General features: G+C 39.1%; 2 protein-coding genes across 2 annotated transcripts; one reads left to right on the plus strand and one right to left on the minus strand.

Annotated features, from left to right (window-relative positions):
* Nucleotides 3,971-6,998, minus strand: LOC8059385 (ubiquitin-conjugating enzyme E2 27). Its single transcript, XM_002458969.2, has 5 exons — nucleotides 6,669-6,998; nucleotides 6,079-6,127; nucleotides 5,725-5,884; nucleotides 4,580-4,669; nucleotides 3,971-4,459 (listed from the first exon to the last, which is right to left on the minus strand). The coding sequence occupies exons 1-5, from the start codon at nucleotides 6,847-6,849 to the stop codon at nucleotides 4,352-4,354; spliced, it is 588 nt and encodes a 195-aa protein (XP_002459014.1). The 5' UTR covers nucleotides 6,850-6,998; the 3' UTR covers nucleotides 3,971-4,351.
* LOC8059386 (protein TIFY 9) lies at nucleotides 12,473-16,767 on the plus strand. The gene is made up of 4 exons (XM_002456835.2): nucleotides 12,473-12,989; nucleotides 13,138-13,240; nucleotides 14,126-14,183; nucleotides 16,522-16,767. The coding sequence occupies exons 1-4, from the start codon at nucleotides 12,864-12,866 to the stop codon at nucleotides 16,535-16,537; spliced, it is 303 nt and encodes a 100-aa protein (XP_002456880.1). The 5' UTR covers nucleotides 12,473-12,863; the 3' UTR covers nucleotides 16,538-16,767.

The following is a 19,159-nucleotide window of genomic DNA, read 5'->3' on the forward strand; positions in this document are numbered from 1 at the left end:
AGCTTAACTGATCCAAATGGAGTTATAGTCATTTAACTAACAGCGGCATGCATATCTTTGAGAGTTGGAGCACCCTTCATTGAGGGCCTACACATGGTATGGCACCAACCCTGACCGTGCAGAGCACCTGTTTACATTGAAGTTCCAACTAACCTGACCAAATTGCATGTGAATCACGTATGTAAACACGCAGCAGAGAGGAGACAAAAGCATGCATGCTGCTAGCTCCTACATTACAGTAGCTAGTACTCTGCTGTTCTGGAAGCACAAGAACACGCGCGCGGGACGGGAACATCTCCGATCGTCGTCTGAGCCAGCCGTCTGGAAGGACGTGGACGTGACGTTTCGTCACGGCGCGAGGAAAAATGTGACCATCGCCATGCTTCACCGTGACACAACATATACATCCAATCATTAGTACTGTACACCGTGACCAACTGACCGTACGTGCAACATGATTTCAGGGGCGAGCATTTGGGGGGCAGTGGGTGCAAACGCAAAGACACCCCCCCCCCCCCCCAAATAATAATAATAATAATAATAATAATAATAATAATAATAATAATAATAATAATAATAATAATAATAATAATAATAATAATAATAATAATAATAATAATAATAATAATAATAATAATACAAAAACTTTTGATTTATTAATATTTCATCATATATGTAAGTGCATCATTTTAGAATTTGTTCTAGCTTTGCCACAGAACATGATCTTATTGTCTTGCTTCTAAATAAATCAATATCTAAAATGGTTCTGAGTAATTATTTTTTTATGAGTTCGACTAATTTTATAGAAAAAAGTACCAATATACATATATATGACACCATGCTAATATACACATATTATATGATGTATCAAAGGGTACTGATTCGCAGAAATTTAGTTGTTTAATTGAGTTAACTCTAGAAATTGGTTTTTTTTTGACAAGAGAAGTATAATATATGAACAGGGACCCTTCCCTCCCTAAAGGTCTAGACACACAGTTTGATATGTGTGTGTCACGGTCAGGCAGGCCAACTACTCGCGGAAAAACGAAACAAATAGACGCGTGGAGCTTTGACTAGCGTAGCTAGCTGTAGAGTAAAGTCGCCGCTTGCCATGGCTACACACAGGAGTTAGTAGGACCGGAACGCCGGCCGGATGGGCTCTGCCAAACCAAATAATCACCACCGCCATGCATGCAGCTGGGTGGTTCCACTTCCACGCCCCCTGCACGGCTGTCTATGCAGCTAGTCTCGGCCGGCACCGGTCACCGTGCTCCATGCCTGCCCAAATGTGCATGGTTTGGTCGCCCTGTGCCCGTGCTTGGCTCGGCTGCTTCTGCTTGCACTGGGCCTTGTTTAGTTCCAAATTATTTTGAAAAAATCAACATTGCAGTACTTTCGTTTGTATTTGACAAATATTGTTCAATTATGGAGTAAATAGGCTCAAAAGATTCATCTCGTCAATTTCGATCAAATTGTGCAATTAGTTTTTATTTTCGCTTATATTTAATACTCCATGTATACGTCTAAAGATTCGATATGACGAGAAATCTGAAAAATTTTGTAAAATTTTTTTGAAAACTAAACAATGCCCAGTGTCAGCGTGCATGTGTCGTCTTCATCACTTGCTTGTGTACTCCTGCCTTTGACTACTCCGAAGGTGACGCTGAAAAGTATGGAGCAATTCCTGGATTACATATCTCCTTGTACAGTAGTAACATGATTTTTTTTTTCTCTCCCCTCGTGTTGCTAGCTGGCACAATAAATAAATAAGTAAATAAATAAATAAGTGTTTATGCTTGTTTATCACACACCGATCAACTGCATGCGGTGCCTTGCTTTTGGGGTCAAGCAAGCGGGTCTTGTGCGGGGCTTCCTTTCGTTGCGATCTTTGAGGAGGACGTGTGTGACTGCCACTACGTACGTGTCGTCGTTCGCGCTGGCTGATGACCGACCTGCAACCATGCAACGCCGCTGAACCAACACTTGCTTGCATTGGTGGAGATCGACACACACACACACAGGTTACGGTGTGGACGCCGTGCTAGTGCACCCCCATTTTCAGCTCCTCCTTTTTCCCGTTTATATTAGTTGCCACTCAGCGTTTTGCACTCTTCACTCCACTCCAGCCAGGGATGCATGATCGGAACGGATAGCATGCAGCACCCTACTGGGATTCGGGCCCGGCCGTGCCTGACAGACGACACCTGCAGATCGGTTTTAGCCATTATCCTATAATATCTGTGATGAAATTAGCTAGGGCCGCAGTATTCTGCTGAATCCTTGAAAACAGCTTCGATTCTGACGGTTGCCAACAAGTCAAGAAATCCTGGCTCTTTCTCCACCACTACTACTCAAATAAAATCATCTTCTATACTAAAGTTTGATACAGGTAGCTCCTACAAGAGCAGGAGCAAGAGCCGAAGCCGGAAGCACGCAGAGCCACTTGTGGTGCCATACACGTCTCCGTCGCGGCGTCACTGCGTGCGTGGCTTGGCTGATGGCTCTGTCGTGTGGGACGTACGCGTCCATACAACATTTAGGCCGTGTTTAGTTTGTAGAGGAAAAAATTTCGCAACACTGTAACACTTTCGTTTGTTTGCGGTAATTATTGTTCAACTATAAACTAACTAGGTTTAAAAGATTTGTCTCGTAAATTTCGACCAAATTGTACAATTAGTTTTTATTTCTGTCTATATTTAATACTCCATGCATGCGTCTAAAGATTCGATGTGATGGAGAATTTTGAAAAATTTTGGGCTTTTGGTGGAAGTAAATTGTTGAGTTTAGTTAGTCTATGATTAGACAATAATTATCAAATAAAAACGAAAATACTACAGTACCAAAAACCAAAAAAATTTTCTGAAGTAAACAAGACCTTACTATTCTTCAATTCAAGGTCAACGCACACCCGGCTTTACCGCTTACCGAGTTCGGCCAATGGACCTCTCCAGCTTGGTCAGTCGTCGCAGGCTTCGTTTCAACGTGTTTGACCCAACAGAGCCACGAGACCAAGACCCTGCACCTGCCGTCGCCCTTTCTAGACTTCCAGTGGTGCAACATGAGATTTCACTGAGAGCAGAAATAAAACACATCTTTTTTTTTGAGATGTATGTGCTCGTAGCCTCGCAGGGAATAAACTTCACGCTTGAGAGTAGAGAGGTACTCCAGTAATTAGGCACCGTTTGGATCTTTTATGGTTTTAATTAAGATTCGGAATAAAAACAATGTGTTCTATATATTGCATTTCGTGTCTGTGAGATAAAGGCTCTCTTTGTTCCCTTTGTTAAATTTTAGCTAGCTAAAATTATTTTAGCTACTCTTTGATAACTAATGGAACTAAACTATTTTAGCTCCTTTTAGTCAATGTGTTTAGAACTTTAGCTATTAAAGTGACTAAAGTTTACCTAGCTAAAATTTAGAAGGGGAACCAAACAGGGCCAAAATCTAATTGGAAGAGACTTTAGGATTCTGAGATTTTTCTAATCCACAATCCTAGAATCTAAGGATTCAAACAGGCCCTTATCACCGATCCGCCCCAATTCAGTTGTCTGAAGATGCTCCTGGGATGGTGAAATCACTTGTATTGTAAACCATTGGGTCAGCTAAGTAAAAAATAACACCACGTGACTGCAAACGTAAGAAGGCAGTAAACAGGATGCAATGCAGTGACAACGATGCACCAGTCATTATCATCTAATCCCACTTCCATTACAACGCAGGACAGTAATTTATCACGTAACCTATTATGCATACAAGAAAGAAAAAACAACAACAAAGCCTGACACTGTCATGTCTTAATCCTGGCCTCATGCGTCATGCACTCATGCCCCACGCCCTCTCCAGACGAATCAGTTTTTCGACACATGCCAATATGCCACAACAGCCATCTCAAACAGCAGCATGCAATCAAATCAACCACAACGTTGCAATCAGGCTAGTGGCAGACAACGTTCAGCGTGACTCAGACACAAACCACCATCATTAACATGAGAATCAAATATGAGATGTTATCCATCAGGCCATCACATCCAGGTTGCAAGGGGTTTATGTCAATCTGATGTTTCTTTTGCATCAGATATTACCAGAGTTCCATGGGCAAAGAGTTGATGATTCAGGCTACCAGACACAAAAGCAAAAGTTGAGAAAAAGAAAAGCAAACAAAGCGAACGAACTCTGAAGAAGTCGAATTTCACTCGAGTCCCATGGGCCATGGCACGACCTCCCCTATATATATTGTCTTAATAAAATGGCCACACTGAAATGGCTGAGCAGGAGCATTAGCAGGCATTGTGTTCTTATATTATATAATCAATGGGGATGCAATTTACAGCTCATGTACTGGCCAGATGGTTCACCCAGAGCAGAGCTTTTCAAGAGCCATGTTCTCATCGCCATCCACACTCTTCAGGGTACTTCTCACCAGGTCCTCTGGGAAGCCCATCTCAACCAGCTTCTGCACCTGCAAACAAGTGCAAACAAGAGGTGACCACCGCTGGCAAACACGTACATGTCTTGTATACACAATGGAATGACATGTATACAGTCTATACAATGGAGTGATAAACAGTGTTCACAGTACCTTCTCTTCCATGCCAGTTGACGCACTCTTTGCGAAGGCCTCTGTCCAGTAGCGAGCCGTAGCAGCAAATGTTGGATAGTCACGCAGGTACTGCAGAAACAGATCAACACAGATAAATTAATTGAGACGAGGTCTGCAATAGCAATTCACTTAGGTATCTCATAAGTTCATCCATAGCTCTGTTCGGCTGTTGTTCCAATTCATCATTGATGTGATATTCAGATTTTATGCTTACATCCAAGATTGCAGTGAATATCGATTCAGTTAGGTATCTCAAAAGTTCATCTACAGCTCTATGGAGATGATGCTTTGTTCATTATTGCAGTGAAATTTTAGATATTACGCTTAAATAATGCATCGCCTCACACCCAGTACAAACTCCAGAAGGGAATTTCTAAGGCCCATCCTGTAGTCTATATAATGCCTGGTCTGGGACTACCCTATTAGCCTAGTCCGGCTAGCAAAGTAATAGCCATCAAAATATCATTGGTACACTCCAGCAGAAAACACCTAGCTGTTTTGCTGGACAATTGGCAGCTTTATTCACTACATTTATGTCAAATATGGGTATTTCCTTGGAATGCCTATCCTTCAGCTCAGTCCAGAATATGCTTAATGGTGAACAATATAGTACAGAAGTGCACTTCACATATGAAAATAGCTGATTAGAAACTTCTTGCACTCGGATTTCCACAAAGCAGTGTGGACCAAACTAAATGAATAAGAGCTTGATGAAAATTGAATTGAACAACTTTACACCTTATCTTGTAGTATCCACATTAACGTTACACACAGAATATACAGGTGTAATTTAACAACAGGGGAAATCCATAACAGAGAGAAAAAAGTTATCAGATGTCATAACCACAAACATATTCACTGGTGTAACATTACAGCCAATGGTGCTGCAGGCACTAGCTCATGTGGTGGATGCTACAAAACTCACTTTGAATGGCCATGCCTACTTAGCTGCCATTCATCAACCAGGGCCACAATGAGACAGTTGTGCATAAGTATCAGGCATTCCTTTTTTTTTCAAAAACTGATAAACAGTCATTTCAATTAGCTCCCAACCAACTGTAGCTTCACTGGCGATATTGTAATGCACAAAAAATATAACCAGATAGGGAATACTCAGTTCAAACCTGTTGTGCAACAACAGCATCCTGAGGATCATCAGGTGCAGGAGAAGAAAGCAGAGCTTGAAGGGAAAGGAGTGCCGTCTTCAAGGTAAGGGCTGGGCTCCACTGATCTTTCAGAATATCCAAGCAAATTGCTCCATTTTGGCTGCTGATGTTAGGATGCCTTCAAAATAGATTGGAGAAGTCAGAGCTGTACTAAAGAAAAGGATATAAAACACCCATCAGTCCATCACCACTAGTTGTACTCGTTCATGATCAGGACACCTATCAACTCACATATGTAGGTACATTATGTAACCAGGATGATAATTCATCAATACAACTTCAAATAACATAACAGGGAGTGAACTTGCATACCATACTTTGGTGACAAACTGCATCTTCGGAGGCTCAAAGGGATATCCACCTGCCAACCAAAGACCAAAGCCAATCAGACAGTACTTTTTGACTTCTAGTTTTGTATATTCCCCAGTTATTAGCACATGAGCGTACACAAAACATAACTCTGAGAGTAAGTATCAAAAGAGATTATTTGCATCCCAACAGATAAAACTGAAATGCGTAGAGTTGTAGACTGCTAGCTTGGAACAGAATACATCTGCCTGCTGAGATACGGCGCTTCACTGCACAACGATGCAAAGGTGAATCCGCATACTGCGATGCGGCCAACGAGGGTGAATCCATAGCCTAACCCGGAATCGAAACCAGCCAGATAGCGCGGAGGGCGCAGGCAGCAAACCCTAATCCGCCCTAAACCCCACCCCGAGAGAACCAATCGCGCGCCAAAGCAATCTACCCGGCCACGAATCGCCCGGAATGGTGGAATGGGATCCCCCGCGCACGAGGAGTGGAACGGCAAACAAAGGACGGGCGGAGGTGGGGGATCCGAGGAGAGGAGGACGCGGGAGCGGCGGAATCCGGGGAGGAAGGATCGGCGGGTTGCTCACCGGGGAGGCGGATGTCGATGACGAAGGTGCCGCCCTCGTAGGGGCTGTCAGCGGGCCCGGCGATGGTGCCGGTGAGGTGGGAGATGTTGGCGCCGTCGTGGAGCGCGATGGAGACGCCCGACACCTCCCGGTCGCGGTTGCACTCGGTGAGCTCCTTCTGCACGCGCGAGACGTCCACCATCCTCGATCGATCCCTTCCTTCCTCGCGGCGCCGCCGCCACCTCCTCCTGGCTCTCGTCGGGAGCGGCGCGATGGGGTGGGATGCGAGGACGAGGAGGGTGGGGGTGGGACTGCTGCAGGAAACGGCAGCGCCACCGCCACGCTACTAATAATACAGCCAGTAGTAAATTAGTACAGTAATAATTAGTAATGCTGCTGTTAATATTAATATTACTGGAGTAGTACTTAATTACTCTGATTAGTAATTTGTTTGTTGAGCGGAGAATCTTTCGGATTTGGAATTTTGGTTGCTTGCCTTGCGCTGCCGGGAATTCCTAATCCCATCCCCGCGGTTTGTTTGTTTTGGTTTTATATGATATGATAGGCAATATTTGAACTACTAATAGTGGTGTCGAGACGATGAGATTACGAGTTTTTTTTAAAACAATTTAGATTTTTCTGATTTTTTTTAATCAGAGTATAACACTAATATTATATGAGATTAACGAAGACGTCATAGGTGTAGTAATAGAATAACACTTTTTAAATTATAAAACAAATTAGAAAAATATGAGCATATATGTCAAACTAAGGATTTAAACTAGACAGACATGTGCCCGCACAAGAAACTCAAGTACATGAGCTATATGCTCATCTCGCTTTTAACGGTCTTGCTTTGCCTTGCTTGTCGTCTTTTTCGTTTCTGACTTTTTTCAAAAGATTTTTATAATTACACCTCTAGTAATTTGATTTCAAAATTTGGTAAATTGATTTCAGAATCTATAACCGTCTACATTTTACTTTGTAACCAAATAATAAACTTGTCAGATTTTTAACTGTCCTATATTTTATTTAGTGAAGATGCACAGATTATATATATTCCACGATAACTACTTTTCTTTTTGCACTTATATATATATATAATTATGCAATTAGTTATTTTTTATTTTTATTTAATATTTTATGTATGTGTCACAAGATTCGATATGATGGAGAATTTGAGTTTTTTTAGATGCATAGGCCTATAGTACATACATGCATGTGCTTTGGGAATGAAAAAGGGCAAGGGAATGATCGTCTTTCTTGTTCTGTTGCTCACGCAGAGACAATGCCCATGTCAAGCAACACATCTTTGGCCTTGTTTAGTTCATCCTAATAATAAAAAAAATCAAAAAAATTTCGTCACATCGAATCTTATGACACATGTATGGAGTATTAAATATACTACCTTCGTCCTTTCTTTAATTATCGCTTGCGTTTACCAAAAAACAACTACCAGCAATTATATATTTAAAAATATTAATATTTATAATACATAATTAGTATCATTAGAAAGATTTTTGAATCTAGTTTTTTAATAAATTTATTTAGAAATACAAATATTGCATGTATTTTTTACAAATCGAGTCAAATTTATAGCAGTACACCAATAGCGACAATTAAAAGGGACAGAGAGAGTAGACGAAAACAAAAACTAATTACACAGTTTGTCTGTAAATTGCGAGATGAATCTTTTAATGGGATCAAAATATATACCATCTTCTCCAAACGAGTGGTTCCTTCTTTTTCGAGGGAAACAAATGAACTTTGTTACTAATTTGTCAAGTATATGACAACTTTAGTATATTCGTTTTGTTGCTTCTAGTTGTGCAATTGTATAAAATTAATCATATTTAAGAATGCTTAACTTAAAACAACTTTAGTTAAACTTACTTTTTTAATTGGGAGATTGAGAGAGTATATTAACAAAACAAGAAGTTTCTTTTTCAAGGAAACAATAGAATTATTAATTTGTCATGCATGACAACTGTAGTACATTTGTTTTGTTGCTTGCTTCTACTAGTACACAGAATGCTAGCAGTGTACTTTAAGGAAAGCAAAGATATGACCCTAAGTACACAGTATACTAAGGCCTTGTTTAGGTACAAATTTTTTTTAAATTTTGACATTGTAGTATTTTCGTTTGTATTTGACAAATATTGTCCAATCATGGACTAATTAGGCTTAAAAAAATTGTCTCGTGATTTACAGGTAGATTATGCAATTAGTTATTTTTTATCTATATTTAATGCTTTATACATGTGTTACGAGATTCGATTTGATGAAAAATTTTATAAATTTTTAGATTTTTGAGTGCATCTAAACAAGCCTAACAGTATACTAGCAGTGTACTCTATAGAGTGCTATCTATAGGCGGCGTGGAGCACGTTTGGATTGACCAAGCAATTGGTTTTCGAGCGACCGGAGCTGCTGCTGCTGCTACATGACAGCCAACCTTGTTTTGATTCCATCGGCGGCATCCCGTGATCCGGTCGTGACTCGTGAGCCAATGAAGAACAAGCTGCTAGTAGAGTTCCCTTTCAGCTCCTCCTCGGATGAGGGCGATAGTTCCACTTGACGTGAACTCGAGATTCCTTTTCTTTTCGTCGCAGTTATCGGTTCAGCACGTCGTATATAGAGAAATTCAGAGCAATTCCAAGAATCTCAACTATAATTTTTATCTCTGTATTTAAAGACTCACTTTTTTGAATATATTCTTTTTATATCTCTCGTGTCTCTCCAGTAACGGTCTCTATGCTCCAATAATTTATCATAGTTTTTTTTTGTGTGAAAAAATTCACAGGAGAACTAATAAGGTTGTGTTTGGATCACCAGACAAGGTTGGTTGTCATGTAGCAGAACTAATAAGATTGGCTCTAACTCCTCTAGAGGAGCCTCTCGTGAGGAGCACTGCCAAATAGATCCTTAGTACTTCTATTTTGCATCCAAAACCAGAACTAAAGTTTATTTTAGGTGATCCAAATTCCAAACATCCTCTAACATGTATTAAATTCAGAGAGTGATGTTTTCATTAACATAGAGCAGGAAGGGTGGTTTTAAAGAATGGAAAAGGATAAACAATGGTTTAGAGAATCTATGGAACCTATTTTTCTGTTATTTTTTTTTCTAAATTTAGTGATAAAGTGTCATGTTCCTTAGAGTTCTCTTATCATATGCCACCCACGTTGTGATGGTTTGTCCGTCATCAATCCCCGCTGGAACGTTGCGTTCATATCATAGGTCAAGTATCAGTATAGGACATTTTCAAAACAATGTCAGTGTAGGAAGTCTAAGCTACCATTTATACTCCGTTATTTGTGTGATAAATAATTTACACGTTGCAAAAAAGATATTTTACATGTTTTGACATTCGTGCAGTTACTGGATTCTAACTAACATGACTAGTATACTGTATCAATTCCTGAAAAAATATTGTAGCCCTCAGTTAGCTTTTGGCTAACCTATTGTAATCTTGCTTGTCTCTGTTAAGTTTTAATGCAAGCGCCGGGGAGCTTTGCTCCATAATTTTCATTCAAAAAAAAATCCTGAATGTGATTTTAGTTATGTCGCTGAAGTTCGTTTGAGCATGTTGTTTTGTTTCTACAGGCTGTATGGGCCTTGATCATCAGCGGTTGATGGTATAGTGGGAGGCCAGCTCGATGATGGAGGGCCTGGTTTTTTTTAGTTACCACTTAGAAATGCATATATGGAGGCCCGCTTGGTTTAGTTACCACTTAGTAATGTATGTGTGGATTCCATCTTGTTGGTCGTGTATGTCAAGATCTAGCTCAGAGTTAGTTGAATCAATTTTCTTGCTAAACAGTATAAAAAACAAAGACTAGCGTGTACAAAGAGATAGTCTTGTACATTTTACGATACATATCTCTCTTTGTTGGAGCCACCTTGAGTACCCACCTCTATCAAGAGCCCTCAAATTATAGCCCCTACTCTTGATTTGAGACCCCTCATTTTTAGCTTGATTTTCTACATCTAATTCAGCACTAGCTCTCAAATCAGAGCCCTCAAATCCATTATAACAAACACTGACATAAGGGACCCTCAAATCTAATACTCAATCTTGTGCTGTGGTCTCTGATTCAAAACGAAGGCACACTAAAATCGCATTGCATACAACTATATACTTCATTGAATTTGTACCTACAACATTTAAACCACCACCCTCCTTGGTTAGTCTCATGCAAAAGGGCCCCATCACAATTCATCTTATAAGAGGGTAACAGGTACTGTAACATTTTCGTCTTATTTGGAAATTAGTATCCAATTATAGACTAATTAGACTCAGAAAATTCGTCTCGCAAATTACTCTATATCTGTGTTAGTTTCGTAAATAGTCTATATGTAGTACTCCATGCATGTGTCCAAATATTCGATGCGACGGGCGGTAAACTTTACCGAGAGTAACCAAACAGGGCCTAAATTGTCGGGGGTATCTTCCACCCTACTAAAAATGGCAGATTGTTTGTGTAATGGATCATTCTTGTTTGCAATAAACTCCGTGCTTTCAGATGATAAAACACATCATTACTTCCTTCGTTCCCCACTAGCATGCAGACCACCAGCACCACACTAGTACAAAATTCCTCTATTGCTTATCACAATTCAAATCCCCCCATTGGTTCTTTTGAATTGAATTTATTCTAATAATTATAATTTAGGCACAAATTAATTAAGCTAATATTATAGAATATGTTTGTATATTATTGTTAGTCATACAAGGAAGTTACTTATATGTTCCATTTATACTATATAAAGACGAGTTGAAGACCATGCAATAAGTTGGAGAGTTGAAATATATCATGGTGATTCATAGAATCAATTTTTATGTCTCATACTATAAATTTGAGATAGTCTAACTTAGAAAAGTTATGAAACATCAAATTCTAAGCCAAATAGCCTATCATTATATATTTTTTAAAAAAATAAAAAGATCCAAATGGCCCAAATATTTCTCTGATGGAGCGTATAGAATCCAAATTCAACTGCAGCCAAAATAGCCTGTTGGTTTCATCGTTATCCGTGGCAAATAAAAAACCGATAGCGACACCGAGATAATAGTATATCTCCTCGATCTGGTTGCCACTACCTTATTCTACACGTGCTCATTGACATTTTAATAAATTTCTTCCAGAATAATGCACTATACAGTGGGTGAGATGAATTGTTTCCTAGACGTGCACAGCATGCCACTGCCAGCACCTCTCTAGTCTACTACTACCAGGCTTTCTTTAGTTTTCAAGATCTTTCATCACATTGAATTTTTGGATATATATATGGAGCATTAAATATAGATAAAAAAATAACTAATTACATAACTTGTCTATAATTTGCGAAACAAATCTTTTAAACTTACTTAATAAATAATTAGACAATAATTATCAAATACAAATAAAAATATTACAGTAGCCAAAGCCAAAAAATTCAAAAAAAAAACAATATCCTAGTTGAAAAGGATTTTTCTCTCTTTTTGGTACCTAGATAGAGGCCTTGTTTAGTTTCTAGAAATTTTTAATATTCCTCATCACATCAAATCTTTATACACATGTATGAAGTATTAAATATAAACAAAAATAAAAACTAACTGCACAATTTATTTATAATTTGCGAGACGAATCTTTTAAGACTAATTATTTTATAATTAAATAATAATCATTATAAATAAACTAAAGTGTTACAGTAGCCAAAGCTAAAAATTTTTACGAACTCAACAAGGCCAGAGTATGCATTCATTCACGGCCCAGTCTCTGTCGTCTCCTCGACGACTCCTCTCTGTGTCCTTGTTTGTGCCTGCCATCCAACGACGGGCAGGGGCACCCAACTCCAAAGCCTCCAACTCCTTGTCCTGATATTTCCATCCGTCGTCCTCACATACTCCCTATCTGATATCTCCATCATCGGCTGGGACGGCCGGCTCCTGTATAGTTGCTGCCGATCGATTTGCCTTTCTGTGTGTCATCACGTCGGTCGGGCTCAAAATAAGCATCCTCCTCCTCATCTCGTCGATCTGATTATTATTATACATTGCTCGTGCCATTTTCTTGTGTCTCTGTGCGTGCGTGTGTTTATTTGTCCATGCATATCGATCCATCTCTATACATCTCCAACGACGCCAACCGTACCGCCGGCTAGTCGTCGTCGTCGTGCGTGGGATCGATCCGATCCTCGCCGCCGGCCGCTGCTCACGAGTCACGACCAAGGATGGACACCTCCTCCGGCGACCTCACCAACGGCGGCGGCGCCACCTCCAGCGCCCAGACGACAACGAAGCCTCTGACCATGTTCTACAACGGCGGCGTCGCCGTGTTCCATCTCCCACAAGATAAGGTGTCCATGGACTAACTATACTATACATCCCGATGGCCTTCCATCTGTGTGTATCGGGCGGCGATCAATCTCGCCTCGTTTTCCATCTCATGCCTTGGCGTGCCTATTCACGTGTATGCTGATGATATGCGTGCGGCCATGACGACAGGCGGAGGTTGTCATGAACATGGCGGCGGGTGAGGACGGCGGCGGCGGCGGCCGCCACCTGCAGCCAAACCACGGCGACGAGTTGCTCGCCAAGTTGAGACAAGGTATAGTAGTACTAGGCCATTAATCAACTATGTTTAGATAACTGTCTACAGTTTTCTTTCTGGTAACCAAATACATCTGTCATTCGATCTTAACCATCCTGTATTCGGTTATTGTGGAATACTGGAATATATAATCCATCTTTTTGCTATGTTTAGATTTATCTGAAAATTTGAAACAAGAAGAAACTGTGAGAAGAATTGTAAATGATCTTTATAATAAACGATATGAACAGCTAAAGTTACATCATTTTTTACCAAAAAAAAAGTTATGTTAATTTGAAACAGCCAGAAACCATGTGTGTGTGTGTGTTGGGGGTGGGGGGGGGGGTGTTGGGGGAGGGGGGTAGCCAAGGTGCACATCACAAAGCAGAATCAGATGTCTCAAGATTTAGACTCAACCCTCGACAGATTTTGATGTACAAAATCTATCAACATATTACATACTCCCCCCACCCCCCTAGTCTCAAAATAAATAACTTTCTTAAAACTTTCATATGGATTAAAGACATTGGTAAAAGACGCATACATATCCTCATATCTTTTCCTTTCCTAGGGTATATCTCTTGAATTTGGCAATTATGTTTTGCATGCATCCATAACTTTAGCAGTATTAGAACACAGATATCCCATTTTTTTTACAGAATATTATTTTTTCAAGACAAATTTTAAATACCACAAAGTTATCGTTTTGTGGCGGAGGGAGTAGTATAATTAATACACCTTATTTCTACTTTTTTGGCCCTATAAGTGTAGTATTTTTTTTTTTGGAGAAACGGCACTATAAAAAGTGTAGTGCATGTCACTATATATGTCATACATGCATGCTTTGATAAATGAAAAAAGGGCAATGGAATAATGGCCTTTCTTGTTCTGTTGCGCACGCAGGGATGCCCGCGGCAAGCAAGATATCTCTGCAGCGTTTCTTCCAGAAGCGCAAGGAGAGGTACGCAAGCAGGCACCTCATCTCCGATCCTGTGGTATTATAGGTTTCATCATGAGTTTACTGTTCCAAACAAAAGCCAGCTAGCTAGATCAAACTACTCTCTATCCAGGAAAGAATCAATTCCTAGAATTCGTGCCAGTCAAATTTTTTTAAATTTGACTAACTTTATAGAAAAGAGTATCAACATCTATGACATAAAATGTGCATCATATGAAAATATATTCTATAATGAATCTAATGATACTAATTTAATACCATATATAAGTCTTAGCATTTTTTTTTAGAAATTTGGTCAAAGTTTAAAAAATTTGACTTAGGACAACTCTAGAAATTGATTCTTTCGAGGACGGAGGGAGTACATTAACAAACAAGAAGTTGATTTATGAGGAACAATGAATTCTAAAAGTTGATTTATGAGGAATTGAGAGGGAGTATATCTACTAAGAGCAAGTATTATAGCAGGCTGTAAGCCAGCTAAATGCTGAGGTGGAGGAGAGAGAAGAGGAGAGAGAGTAAAAGCGGGCTGTAAGCTTACAGCCGGCTCAGACACAAAAACCAAGAAAGTCTGTGAGACAGACAAGTGAGCCATGCATTAATAGTGATGAGCTAACTATTATATGAGTGGGCTGCAAGAAGGCTATAAAGAAATCTTACAGCCAACAGCTGACTGTATTATAATACTTGCTCTAACAAAGAACTAGTATTTTGAGGAAACAAACGAGAAGTTGTTATCAATCTGTCATGTGTGTGACAACTGTAGTACATTTGTTTTCTTGCTTCTAGTAGTACAGTACCAGTAGAATACTAGAGTGCTACATATATAGGCGGCGTGAAGCACGTTTTGATTGACCAAACGATTTGGTTGTTTATCCCAACGTCGCGCCTCCGTGACCCAGTCGTGACTCGTGAGCCAATGCAACAACAAACTGTGGATCGATGCATGCTTGCTTGTCGTCAAACTGCGGCACGGCTCCGTTTCAGTTCCTCCTCGCATGAGGGCTATATATAGCCTATAGCCCTATAGTTCGTTGTGTTTGATGTGGACACTTGAGATTTCTTTTTCTATTCGTTGCAGTTATCGATCGGTTCTGCACGTATACAGATAGATTTAGAACAACAACTTCATGCATATTATACCTTTATAAGTACTCTTTCTTGATATAAATCTATTTCTACAGTGGTCTCTGATCAATTTTTTTTTTCAAATTTTGAATGAGTTATAAAAACGCATCAAGATTTATGAAACCAAATTAGTATAATTAATTACATCATAAAATATATTCCTTATAATATGCTAATTTGGTGCCATATAAATATTTATCTGTTTTTCTCTAAACCTGGTTAAACATAAACAAGTTTTACTTCAGACAATTATAATAACTGATTTATCTAAGGACGAAGAGGCTATACTCTAATGACTTAACAAAGTTTTTCTTGTGTGAAAATAATTCATAAGAAAACCAATAAGTATTGAATTTAGTGAACGAGAATGGTAGTTTTGAAGAGCGAAAAAGACGTGGAGTGATTTCGAGAATCTATTTGAGCCCAATTTTTATTTGATTTATAAATTTTATGATAAAGAGAGGAGTTTTTTGGAGATATATATTCTTATCACGTGTCATAGAACGTTAGACAAACCAGTTTTAAAGTCTTTAAGGGTCTGTTTGGTTTCCCTCTGCTAACTTTGGCTACTAAAGTTAGTCACATTATTAGTATCTCAGGAGTGACTAAAGTGGGCTAAAGTGCCCAATGGACAAGGGTTGTCCCTTAATATTATTGCCCCTCCACCTTGATTTGTGGATTCATTAAGAGTAGTTTGGTCTTTATTGAACTACTTTAATGACCTTTAGTCACTTTTAGTCATTAGAACCAAACATGGGTGACTAAAGTTTAATCATTGGTTTTAGTAGCTAAATTTTATTCATGGAAAACCAAACAAGCCCTAATTCAACCTAAGTGGCGGTTGTATATATTTTTAGTTAGTTATTCTTTTTCCATGGATCGCGTGCCATCACCAACAAGACACGTGTGTTGACGTGGTTTATCTTCATCAATGTCTGCTGGTACATTGTGTTCATAGGTCAAGTGTCAATATATGAAGTGTCTAGGCTATAACAACATGTATACTCGATCTGATCGTTGTTTGTGCTAGAGATAAAGTAATAAGTTACACGTTGCACAAAAAGATAATTTACATGTTCTGACCACAATGTAGTTAGGGGATTCTAGCGAACATGTGGTAGTATATTATCTCCATTGTCTCTTCTCTCTTCTCTCTCTTGCTGAAAGAGTGTGGCTAGTTGTGTCACTAAAGAAGCATGTTGTTTCATTTCTGTAGGTTGTATGGGCCTTGATCATCATCGGCTCACAGTGGAGAACCAACTCATGATAAAGATAAGGAAGAGCCCATTTTGTTTCGTTGCACTTAGAAATGTATATGAAGAGTTGAAGACCTACTTAGTAATGTACATATGGATTCCGTCTTGTTGATCTTGTATTAGTACATGCATGTTATTATTCTCTCTGTCTACAACTTTTGTTGTTTAAAAATGTTCTCCATAAATAAGAGAACTCCTCCTGCGCATCTCAAATTTTTAAAAGATGTACACACTAGAATAGTTTTCAATACATATTAATATGCATGTTTCACTATTAGACAGGCTTTGTTAGTAGACTTAAGCTTTGTGGTGTGTTTGGGCCAAAGATCGTGCGCCTAGGGTTGCCTCTTTAGCAGCGTGTTTGGCATGATTCCACGTGCACTGCTTTGCCGCTGAAGCCAGAGCACCAAAACATGTCACTATGTCCATACACATAAAATGGATTCGGCTCTAGCTCCTCTAATTGACACCCATAAGCGCTTCTCATTGCGCGATTGTGCTTGGTGCAGCTCATTGAGCTCCTGTGGGTTGGAGCGGCACCAAATAGGGTTTTAGTATTCAACCAATAATATTTCACGCATATTAGATATTTGAATGATGATCACGTGACTCTTCAACTTCATCTAAATCCTAGTCGTTAGTCTTCCATGTCTGACGTCCCTCGTCCCATTGGCGCCAACGGTGCTGCTACTCTTGAACAAGATTACATGAGTGGCAATTGTGGTTGCCAAGGACGAGCAATATGCCACTGATTGCACTTGCCACGAGCGTAACTGAGAGCTGATTTCTTATGAGGAAAAAATACTACTGAATGGCTGACAGATTCGGCTGATAAGCTCAAGCGAACAAACAAATGTTTCTGCTCTTGCATAGGTTAAGGACACCAAGCAAGAGGTCGCCATCTCAAGGCATCGTGCATGCGCCGAAGCACGGCTACCGCGCCTCCGCTTTGAAGCATCTCTTATTATTTGATCATTTATCCGATCTAACTTTTCAACGTCCATGATGATATGGTCCAGCATGAGGGCACCGACATTGTCAACCTTCATGCTTAGGCTACCAATTTAACAATGTTCAAAACATCAGTGCCCATCGTACTCAACCTCACCATGGTCTACTACGTCCGTTGTCTTGACCTTTTCTTCCTCACTCTTGAACACTATTGCTCTCAGATCACATCCTAACAATGGCCCCGCCCCATGTTCCCTGATTGGAGAAAAAGCTCTCATGGAGCTATGGGATCATCTCCAGCAGCTTCAAGAAGATCGTCATGAAGAGCCACCCCACGTTCCTTGATTGGAGAAAAGGCTCTTTCTTGACGCCACAACTTTGTAAAAAGAAAAGACTACATGTTTAGTCAAAATCAAACTGTTGTAACTTTAAGCAAATTTATAGAAAATATGTCCATATATAAGTTAGTAACGTATTCAATTTATCATGTAATATAATTTCCAATACATCTATTTATTATAAAAAATAATATCTTTGTTTGGTGTAATAATTGTTGATACTTTTCTCAATAAACTCTGTTAGATTTACGATTATTTTACTTAGGCTGTATCAACTTGAGCTAAGCTCATTTTCTGAATTTCCAACCTGATAGATTTCGGCGGACTTAACAACTTAACCAACTGTAGTATCATTTATGTGTGAATTAATCCATCATATCTGGTTAATTACTTAGCGTTCAATGCAACACACATGATGAAGTGGTTAGCACTTGAAGTTAGAAGAAGACAAAAAGAATGTGAAGGAAGATGTGTATTTGCGCAACAGCACAAAGCACAGTGCCGGTGTGACGTTGCACAATGATGCAAAAAGGTAGTTAGCACTGACAGTCAGTGGTATTAGTATTTACTACATTGTTTAGGCCACTCAGCGACATGCCACTGACCAGGAGTAACTGGCGCGTCGCTGTAGTCACCCTAGGTACCTTTGTTTGTATGCTCATTTTTGGCAACAAAATATTGAAAGAAAAATACTATGTTCACTTTTATCTGTGTTAAGCTAAACTTTAAAAGTTGAAATTAATGTAATATCAAGATATATTTCAATGAGAATTTATTTGATGCTTTAGATGTTGGCAGATCGTTTACAAAACCTTATCAAAATTAAATAAGTTTTAGTTACTACAAAGCTAAATTGTCCTAACTTTATAAAAAAAATAAAATCATAAAATGTCCTATAATTCAGAATGTAGAGAGTATGGTAGACAAAAATGGTATTCAATTGCGGTGATTCATGGATAATACAACCTTTTTTATGGTGGTATCGGTGGTTGTCTATTTCTTCGATATGTATTGCTTCTATATATGTTGTCCACTCTGTGTGTTCCAAATTATAATTTATTTTGGTTTTTCTAGATATTTAGTTTTGCAATGCAGATATGTATCTAAGTATATAGAAAAATACATGGTTTTTTACATCTTTTTTAAAACATGGAGAAATTGAGAGAAGAACCAAACATATATACTATGGCCTTGTTTAGTTCCGAAAACTGAAAAGTTTCCGGACCTGTAGCACTTTCGTTTGTTTGTGGTAAATATTGTCCAATCATAGACTAACTAAGGTTAAAAAATTCGTCTCGCGATTTACAGT

Source organism: Sorghum bicolor, chromosome 3, assembly GCF_000003195.3.
Source record: "Sorghum bicolor cultivar BTx623 chromosome 3, Sorghum_bicolor_NCBIv3, whole genome shotgun sequence".
NCBI classification, from domain to species: Eukaryota; Viridiplantae; Streptophyta; class Magnoliopsida; order Poales; family Poaceae; genus Sorghum; species Sorghum bicolor.